At 29.9% G+C, this 11,300-nt stretch overlaps 1 protein-coding gene across 2 annotated transcripts in view; it reads left to right on the forward strand.

Annotated features, from left to right (window-relative positions):
- Positions 1–937: 937 nt before the first annotated feature.
- Positions 938–11,300, forward strand: part of LOC106472535 (syntaxin-5-like) — a 24,342-nt gene continuing 13,979 nt past the window's right edge. Inside the window, exons 1-3 of one of the 2 annotated variants that reach the window (XM_013933190.2) lie at positions 938–1,023; positions 8,373–8,628; positions 9,854–9,933. In XM_013933190.2, the coding sequence (XP_013788644.1) occupies positions 8,566–8,628; positions 9,854–9,933 (143 nt within the window). In that variant the 5' untranslated portion in view covers positions 938–1,023; positions 8,373–8,565. The remainder of the gene's footprint in view (positions 1,024–8,372; positions 8,629–9,853; positions 9,934–11,300) is intronic. The other variant, XM_013933188.2, reaches the window with a different exon arrangement.

The following is an 11,300-nucleotide window of genomic DNA, read 5'->3' on the forward strand; positions in this document are numbered from 1 at the left end:
AATATACATACAAACTGATTACCTCATTCTTTAATTGACGAAAATCGTAGTTTATGAGCATGTTAATAATCAGAATGTTCGATCTTTTTAATGAAAATGAACTGCCACATTATAAATCATTAAGTTTACATACAATTATCATGCAATGATTCGTCTAATTAGTTAAAGTGTGGTACGGATTTACAAGCATTTATGTGATAATACACTCATAAGTGATAATATACCAAAGTTAGTGTGAATACAGCCCCAGCACTATGAAAATCTACTTGTTTTATCAGTATATAATACTAATAATGTAGTAGGAAACAAACAAAATGTGGTGTAAATGATAATTTATTATATATGATTAACTTTTAAGCCGATAAGTTTCTCACATTTTTCTATATGAATATGAATGAAACAGAGTTCCTAACAAATTTATTATGTATCTATAAATGATTGATTGCATAATATATAGATAAATAGTAAAATATATTATTTTGAGTTCCTTTTTGAAGTAAAACTGATTTAACTTTATAACTTCACAAGCACTGTTGCTAACTTAGCGATTTTATCTCTATACTTAGCGACTTTTTGGTTATCCTAGCGATAAAAGTATGTCAAAGCGACTAGCGACTTTCACTGCCAATATGATATTCAGAAATGAGGAGACACTATTGAAATAATTCATTATAGAATTACCACTAAACACTGAAAATGTATTTTATTAACGCTATTGAGCTGCTTGAGAGCGATTTGTGACTATATAAATCGGTGAACTCTTTCGTAAAGAAAATTACCCATCATGTATATACGTATAGAATTGTATAGAAATTATTTATTCTCTATCGAATTATTTAGAAATTTGTCTAATGACACTTTTGAAGCTATTAAAATATGTGAACAACGGCACCTAGCGACTAATGAAGGTTTCTTTGACGACTTCCTGCTTTGTGGAGTTGGCAACAGTGATTACTGTGTGTTGTAGAGGTTTTAAACTTAGGCTACTGTGAATTAAAACATTCAACTTTAATAGCAACAAATGTAAGTTTTTTTAGTTTATTAAATAATGTCTAATATTTTTTAATACTTTGTAAGTATAGAATAAAAATAACTAAACTGGAATATTTTTTGGATATATATATCAATTTTATTATATGTATCGCAGATTTAATTTGTATTGTAGTACTTTGTTACTGTGTGGTATTAGTATTACACTTCACAGTATTAGTAAGACTAAGACGAGTAAGCCACCAGTATTCATTGCTTATCTGGGTCATTGAGCATGTAGGTCTAGTACTAGAAGTAAAACTAGTAACGTGCTGTGTGCAAATATCTAGTAATACTACTAATAATACCGGTGTTATTAGTACTAAATTAGTAGTGATTTTAAACCTAGATGTTTATAAAAGCATCTGAAAGAATAAAAGCTAATTTTTTAAGGAAAAGTATAACAGTTAAAATTTAAAAAATAACTTTTTGTGTAAACAATTATTACACTTAATTTATACTAACTTAGTAATTAAGTTATAGTATATATATTTAAACATTATGCATTGAACACTTGTTTTTTTATCTCAACTTCCAAGTTCCAGGTTTTTTTTGTGTCCTATTTTCACACTTGGCGTTAATCATTAATCAATGTATTCAACTTCTCAAGTTAAGATGATTAATATAAACGTGAGAGACAGTGGATATGAATTTTATGTTAGTTGTAATGTACCTAGTCCTTGAACAAAAGGTTGTAAACTTTAGAGGCTGAGGCTATTTACATGACTGTTGTGTATATAACTTATTATCAGATGAAAACAACTATGTGATCATTGTTTAGGGAATCTAATCTTTTGCCCATATTCATGACCATTTTGGAATTCTAGGTATTACTGATTTAAAGTTATCTGATTGAAGTACATGGTAACATACACATCACTTTTCACAGTATATTTTAAGAAAAGTTACATGTTTGTGTAGTCTTTTGATTCAACCAATAGGTGCATAGCTGTAGTGTATATGGTCTTGAAAATAAACATAACTACAGGATGACTATGAAAGTGATTAACAGTTTTAACAACATACATGACCATTTTAGAAAATTATATATTTTTACTTGTAACTGGATGATCTACATATTAACCTAACCTAATCTAAAGTAAAAAAAAACTTGCCTATCATAACCTAAGCTAACATAATCTGATCAAACCTAACCTAGATGACATAGGAAATGCATAAAATATCTAGTATGCTTATCTTTTCTAATTATAGTTCTTTGTGCAATCAGGCAAAGGTAGACAACAATTAATATTTCTACACTGTTTCTCATATAAAAGAAAGTGAAAAAACACATTTCATCTCATAAGAGAAAAACATCAAAAAGAAAAGATAGCTCATAATAAAAACAACAACCTTTATTATGGGTTAGATTTGAATGTCTAACCCTGGTATTGTGAAACTGATGTCTTTATCTACTATGCACGAAAGCTTGCCAACTTGCTTTAGCCTAACAGTTAGCCCAATAGCTTTAGTATGATATGTTTACTTGTAATAGCATTTCATGAGTTTAATGAATCATGTCAAATTTACCATAAGATAATTTTTCTGAGGCTTTTGGAGAATGTAACTTGTAGTTTGGTATTAAATATTCTCTTTTAAATATGTTGATTGATACATAACATACAGACAACAAAGGACTGTTTAGCCAGTCCTTCGATGCTTTATACACAGTCATCTTGGAAAAAATGTAAGAATTGAGGGAAACAACATAGACAATTGTGTATTTCATAAATATTTCTTTTATTACAACTGTGGTTTCACCAGTAAAGGAGAAGCCATGATGATGCCTTTAATGTCAAACCCTTGTTTGTAATAAGTGAAATATTTGTGAAACATACATTATCTTTCGTTGTTTTCCTCAGTTCTGTAATTACAAAGTTTCAACAGGTACCACTGTACATAGCAGATAAGAACTTAATCTCATTCTTTATTTTTCATATACTTTTCAATTCCCCCTTTTAAACTTGTAAAGTGCTGGCCTGCACTATTGCTGATTGAAACACATTTCATAAGCCAATCACCCTGTTAAGAAAATAACTATCCTAACTGGAGTCTAGCCTGCCTTTTTCAAATCTCTACTTGATCCTATTGTTTTCATTATGTATATATATAATTTAAGGACAACAGTGGGCCTGTTGATTCATCTTGGTCATCCCATCCATTAAACTAAACTTGAGAATAAGAATAAAACACTCAAAGTCAGTCCTAATCAATCAAATATTTGTCAAACCTTTCCTTACATTTTTATAAATTTACTGCATCCACCACATCTGATAGCAACCAATCGAAAATCCAACCATCTTGTTAAAAAATAAAACTGTCTTATCTGAAGATGAATCCCTTCCTGCTAAAATTTATATTTCTTTCCCATAGTCTCACCATTCTCCGAAATAAATATGAAAAAAGATGATGTATCAATTCCATTAACGATCTTATTGAACACCTCAATCATATCCTCTTCTTTTTTCATGAGAAAACAATTTCAGAGATTTTAATCTGTCCTTGTATGACAACCTTTCTATCCCAGCTATCATCATAGTAGCCATTCTCTGAACCCTTTCAAAAAATTCAAATTTCAATGTCCTTGAAGTACGGAGCACAAAGAAATCAGAAGTCTTATTTTTAATAATTACAAGTCAAAAGACTTAATTATTTCTATTGTCCTAAGGTTGTTACATTAGGCTTCGTAGTGTTCAGAGATTCTTAGGCTTACAGTAAATGTATTGTTTGTTTTCAGATAGCTGGTTATAAGTATTCATAATATTTTGGATACTGAAGTTTTAAGATGGAAATAAGAAATTAAAAAGTGTTAGTTGAATATAATTTATTTAAATCAAAACTTATAATTATTGTTCCTGCTGTTATTTGTAGCTGTTTTGTCACTAGTAAATTAATTAGAGTAAGAAATTAGTTAAGTGTAAGTAGACATAAACATCTATAGTTGTGGTTCTAGTAATTAGTTGAATATGTATCTTCACGAAACGTGACAAGCTGTCCTCCAGTGGCACAGCAGTATGTCTGTGGACTTACAATGCTAAAAACTGGGTTTTGAAACCTGTGGTGGGCAGAGCACAGATTACCCATTGTGTAGCTTTGTGCTTAACTTCAAAAAACAAAGAAAACAAAACATGACAAGCTTTTAGTCAAATGTATGAGTCTGATGTACAAAAAATTAGATGTGTTACTAAAGGTATGTCTTTGAAATGTGGAAGTCACTCTGAATCAGACTGACAAATCGGAATACAAGGTGATGTTAAATAAGAATAAAAATATTTTTGTCCATCATAAAGTTTACAAGTTACATTTTCCTAACCTCTACAACCTTCTGAATGCATATCTACAGTTTTATTTATTATACTGTACATTGTACCTGTTGTTTACTCTACTCTAGCATGAACTGTTGCAAAGTCAGCAATGTAGGGTAACGTAACACTTTTAACTACTGACATTAAAATGCATAATACATATTGAATGTCACTGCATGCACACTTTGATCCCCACCCATATACATAGGGTTAATAATATCAGTTATAATAAATGGTGTATTTTAGTGTTAAACTTGCATGTATTTTAATAGGTAAATCATGCAATAGCTTAATGATAGTTAAATTTACAAATATTGTGTAGCTAGGTTGATAATACTAATAATAGAGAATCAAGAATAACATTACCTTCAGTTTTCTTAGAAGTAGTTCAGAGATAAATGGGGTGGAGTTCATATGGAGCACTGGGTGCCAGGATTGTGTTATGTTTGAGAGATCTTATAATGAGATCAGGGATGTTACTACTTGGAACAATGATGCAATGATTGTAGGAGATTTATACTTTAGTTACATTGGGTGGGAATTGGGATTGTATATTGTGAACAAAGAGAAGTCTTTTGAAGGTATCGAGATGATTTTGAATACCTAATTTTCGGGTAGTCAACCAAAAAAGATGCAATTATATATTTATCATTAACTACTCATGAAATGTTAAGAGTCAAACCATAAAGAAAGTTTTTTAGAAACTATAGGATTGGTCGGGTAACTTACTGGAAACAATGATATTTTTGATTTATTGTTAACTGCTAATAGAGAAATTGTCAATAGGGTTGAGGTTTGGCAACATCTGGTAGAAAGTGATCATTGCTCAATTAGGTCTTACATTTTATATAGTATAATATGACACAATTTTGAAAGGTCAGGTCCTAAGTCACTAATAAATCTTTGTTTCTGCAATGCTACTGTAGTCAACAAAATGGAGTATGAAAATAAACTTGTTAATCAATATCAATAAAGTTGAAACTGATATGTAAAATGGAAGTTCCTGATCAATATAAAAACAATTGAAATTTGAAAATGAAAAGAAAGTAGTTTAAATTTTTTTTAAAAACATTGTCTCAGAAAAAAATATAGAAATTCTGACATTTCTCATAAAAACTAAATCAATTGATATGAAGTTTTTGAAGCCAAAACTAGATAAAAAGTGTAGTAGGCTTCGTGCAATTTTTAGATTAAGTATTTCCACTGTGAGAATAAAAAAAAACAAGGGATATCAGTAACCTCTACAAGTTCAGAAATGGTTATCCTCTTTAGTATCTCTAGCTGTATCGAGGATGTTTAGGTAATACAGAACAACTTAGATTGGATGGTAAATTAGACAAATACTTGGAAATTGGCATTTGACTGAGTTAAGGTAATGGATTTGGGTTATTTTAATTTAGGTCACACATTTAATATAGATCCATAATGGTAGAAAATCACTCTTTGTCAACTAGATATCTACATTTCTTGTTGAGAACACTTGCCTAGTAAAGTGTATTCTTATGTAAAGGTGTATAACCTATGTAAAAAATATTTATTATTTGATTTTTGTTTAATCATTGGCCTGGTAGAAGAGCTGGTTGTTATTTTTGACATTATTCATAATCTGTTTTCCAGGATCTTGGATGCAATTAGTGGTAGTTAGTTTACTTATGTTTTTTTTTTTGGAATAACTTTTTACTGGAATCAGTTACTTGTATGGGAAAACAATATGGTGGCTTTGTGGGGTCATATGTTGAGTAATCAGTTGATATTCATATTGTGATATTTAACAAATACATTCAATTGAGTAAAAAGGTGAGTTCATATTTTCAAATCATGTTAATACTAGCAGATGTCTGTTGAAACAATTCAATTGTAATTTTCCTAAAAGCAGTGATGCATAAATATAAAATATGCAGTCAATCTAGTTCCTTGCATAATAATGTATATGCAATATGATTATCTAGTGGGTTTTTTACAACTGTATTTTGTCATTTCATGTGTTATTTCAATAAAGAAAATTGTATTGCATTTGCTTTTAAGAAGAGGAGACTGACTGCAATGAATTATTGACAAAAATGTTTGGGTTTTGAGGCACTGGGTGCATCTAACACAATAGAGTGCTCAGGTTTGCATAGTAGCCGTAGGGATTTTTTCCATTGGATGTCACCATTCCTTGTCATTTTACAGAGTGCAAGGAAAGACTGCTGCTGAAGTGAGTGCTTTTGACAGTTGTCATTTCTATAAGAAGGGGAGATATTCAATTACAATAAAGTCATGAATGTATACATTACCAATGTGGAGAAAAAAATAATAAAAATATATATATAAACCAAACAACAAATATATTCTCAGACATGTCCATCTCTTTATCCATATTCTTTCTGTTCATCTGCCTATCTCCGAAGTATTTCTTTCATTCAGTAGATTGAGAAAGTTTTTTTTGTTGTTGTTTTTGTGAAATCCCTCAAACAAAAAAAACTTGTTTTTAATAAGTTTTCTCAGAATGACCATTTAACACATACAAAGATTAATGGATTGATGTTGATATCAATATGAAACTTTAGGAATTGCAAAAAATGAATAATTTTTTGTGATGTACTCTTGAAAATAAGCATTTTAATGTAATTTTTCTTCTATGATTAACTGCTTAAAAAACAACAACATGACTGACAGACATGTGGCACTGTTATATATATATATATATATAGATTGATGTATTTCTAAAAGTTAGAGTAATATTTATATAAAAATGTTACTTTTTAAAACATGTCTTGTGTAGATCACCGTGTCCCATAGGTAATGGGTAAATAATAGTTCTATCTACTTAGTAAAACTTGAAATAGTTTAAGGTCAAATTTAATTTTAAGAGTACTTTGGATCTGAAGAAATAAGGGTGTTTTATTTCAATAATGTAGATAATTTTGTTACTATACTCAGAATTTTGTGTTTGCTGATAATTTTCATATTATCTTCAGAATATAGCAAAATAAAAGCAGGACTTTATCCTGTTGAAAATAAAGATGAATCTTGTAAACTTCAATAATATTGCTTTTACCCTTCTTTTCTCAAGAAAAGATAATTTAAAAAATCTGAACATATATGTGTAAGATAACCCTTCCTTCCCTAGAATCATCCTTGTAGCCCTCCTGTAAGCCCTTTCCAACTTCCTTTCTTAGGAAAGGAGATCAAGACTGTATACAGTTTTGAAGTGAGGCCTGACTGTGATTTGTATAAAATAATAATTTCTTTTTTAGCAACAAAACAATAACTTGAGTGACTTATCTTCTAATACTCCAAGGTTATTTTCTTCAGTCGTGATAAATTGTGCTACATAAGTAAACTGAAGTCTCCAATATTATAGAAATCATAAAGTTATTAAAACTGTGAAAAAGATTACTTTTTGTCCTTAAATCCATTAAATTTTATCATATTTCATTCAATCACCTGGAAATGCATCATAACCCCTTGGATTTTCAATGAGTAGGTGGCTGATAGGGGGATTTAAGTTAGAAATGTCTAATTGGCTTATTACATTTACCTCATTTGAAGAGTATTGTCATGATTAGTTGGAATTGGCCATTTTAAGTATTTTTCGTTTCCCGTTTCAATGTTTAAAGTCTAACTCTTTGTATTAAAAAGTTAGATGGTCGGTGGTAGGGTTCTAAAACTAGCACCAGTTAAAGGTCAAGTGTATGCTTTATTTTGAAGTAAAGTACTGCATCCATTTGTGTTATATATGTAATAGACACAACTAATTAAAATTCATTTCAAAGCTGAGAACATTTTAAGCTTAACCTTTGGTATATATAGTATAATATATATAATGCTAAAGACACTTCTGAGTAGTTGAGACCTAACTGTCAAAAGGTTTTAATTACATTTTAAAAAATTGATTACTTGACTTCTAATATCAGACATTTCTTGAAGTGTATGGTTAATTCAGTGGGGAGTTAGTAGTTTTACGCTTTGTTGAATAAGAAATTTCTGATCGTTTTTTTTAATATTACATTATTAAATTATACACCTTTTTTTTTATAAATTCTTCTTAACAAGTAGGCCTTCTGAAATGTTCTTGGCTTTTACACCTGATGATTACAAGATGTAGATGAACTGGATTACAGTCAGAAAAAAAGGGGCCCAGAATCGAGTGTGTCTCCTGCAGTTATTTCTACCACAACCCACGTAGCTGACTTAGAACCTATCAGACTGTTTCTATTTTAATAGTATCAAGCCACAAGAACTGGAAATGACAAGTAGGGATAGAACAGCAGAATTTATTTCCACTGTCAAATTAATGCAAGGCAGAGTGGTAAGATATTGAAATATGTTTATGTGATATCTACAAGCCTATTAAAAACTTATATTTTACACATTAGCAAATAGCATAAATAGCTGAAAATTTGTTGACTCAAAAACTATATTTTGAATAGAATATTTTAAAGGTTTGTGTAGATGATGATTTATTATTGAAAGCTAAGCCTCATGAAATCCTACAAGTGTACATTTAGTTGTCTCTTATCATTGAAAGTTAGATGTTTTACAGTTGTTTTAGCAGTTCTCTTCAGCTTTTTATAACTGCTCTAACTTTGTTGTGACCCAATCTGTGGATTTCTAATTTCTCAGAAGACACCCTTATTCTTGTAGCTATATATTTCAAGAGGACTTTGACCTTTTCAGTTATCAGGGATTCACCCTTTTTTTTGGCATCACTTGCAGTTAGATTTCAGACTTGATGAACCTGTTTTAGTGAAGCAGATGGGTTCTACACTTTGGTGTGATGCTTTGAAAAACAGTGTTGTGCATTAGTGAAGACTTTTGATGGGTCTCATTCCAGAAAACTCCCTCGTCTCCAGATTCCTGGTCTAATATAAATGTTGTCACAAGAAAACCAAAGAAATCATTGTGAACCATTATACTCACCTTTCTATTTATTAGACATGTCATTTTATGGATGAATCTAATTTTTTTTTCTTTTTGAGATGTTAAACTTTTCATTTCTTACCCAAAAAAGTACTTTTGTTTGTTTGGAACAGTTTGCTATTAGTGAACCATTTTAAGTACTTAAAATGAGTTTAATGAGTCCTAATATTCTTAGTAATTAGAACATTTTAATATTGAACATTTATTAAATGCAATAGAAAAACTATTCATAATATTACACTAATTAATACTAATAAATTATAAAATTAATAAATAACCACTCCTGATATTATAAATTTCAGCACAGATTTCCAAATTATGAGACTGGGGGCATACTTATATGTTAATATAAGAAATTTAAAAAGCTGCTTTCAAATTTTCAAGCACTTGTGAGAGGGTTAATCAGTAAGCAGTATTGAGATATTTTTTGTAAGATTTCATGAAATTCAAGTACTAACTCTAGACCCTTACTAAATTGCAAATGTTTGGCAAAAATGCGTTAGTTATATCAAAATTTATTGCAGTATAATAGTATTTAGTTCTTGAAAAATATAATGAAAAACATGGTAAGAGTGTAACAGCTAATGCACTCTTTTTACACACACTGTTTGTAGGGTAATGGATACATTCAGCCTCAGCAAAACAAACAACCAAGGGACCTACAGGAGTGGAAAAATTTCATGAAAGTTGCAAAGTAAGTAGCCTTTTTTTTTTCTTCATGAGTTACATTCATTATTGTTTAGTCAGTCTTCCTGAAAAAATGTTTTTAATATATGTATTTTTCTGTTTTATTGTTGCATGTGATATATAATATTAGATATATAATTCTTAAAATTGTTGTGGTGAGATACCAATTGTTATTCTGAGTAGTTGTCTATATAGTTATGCAAGTCTATTGATGTTTTAAGTCACTAATTAGCATATAGTTTTTACTGTATGTCTTGGCTGTTGTTGTTTTTTGGGGGGAGTCCTGTAATGGACTGAATGTGGTGTGCTATCCACACATCTGGGCTCTTGACTTGCCTCCAAGATAATATCAGTTTGGTCAAAACATACTGTTATTAGTAATTAATGGATAAAATAAAAACTTGTGGCCAGCTAGAAATTAGATTTTGGTGATTCTATAAACTACTGTGGTTTATGTTTGAGGCTTTGCAGCTAGATTTGGTACTCGTATCGTTATTTCTACAACTATAACCACTTAAAATGAAAGTTTTTAAAGTTTGCATATAATCAAAAGCCAAAATCAGCCATCATCCACTTCGTGTGGCATATAAACAGACCTTGAAACTAATTTTCTTGGCAAAAGAAATATTTTGCCATTTACTTGCAACAGTGCCCCACTGACAAAAAAAAGGAAAATAATTAAGATGTTCGAGTTGTGTGCCCTAAGTGGATATAACTAGTCATCTGATTTAAATTTCCAGGAAGCATTGCATATTTGATATTTTAATATATTATCAAATTTGTGTTTGTGGCAATAATTACATTTCTTAATATAAGGTAAAATTTTAAAAGATGTGTATTAAGTTATTAGAAAAGGCTTATCTATTCATTGTTTCACATGTTTTTTTTATACGTGTTGTGCTTGCAGCTTTAACGTGTTTTATTAATTTTGACCAGTTTACAACCAGTCTGAATAATTCTATTATGTCTGGATTATCAACTAGGAAATAAATGCCAATGCCCTTCGTTGGTCATTGGCTACTCTTTAGGACCAACCCATTAGCATTTTTCCAACTAGCTACTGCAGTTTTCAAGCTCTGATATAAAGCACAACTTTGTTGGGCAGTAAATTTCACAGTAACACAGGCCTCCAAATTTAAACTTCACGAAAGTTGTTTTGGTTTTTAATAATGGATTTTCAATAATTCAGCTATGCAGCTTTCAAACATAATATTCTTTTTTTTTCTATCACATGAGGATTTTTTACAAATTGGGAAGAACAAACTCTAACTTAGATCAAATTATTATTTCCTTTACCATAATGAACATGTTTTATTATAATGTTTCTTAACAAAAATACAAACAAACTGAAGAAAAGGGAAGAACACTGATCTC

The sequence above is a fragment of the Limulus polyphemus genome, unplaced genomic scaffold (assembly GCF_000517525.1).
Source record: "Limulus polyphemus unplaced genomic scaffold, Limulus_polyphemus-2.1.2 Scaffold5410, whole genome shotgun sequence".
NCBI lineage: Eukaryota > Metazoa > Arthropoda > Merostomata > Xiphosura > Limulidae > Limulus > Limulus polyphemus.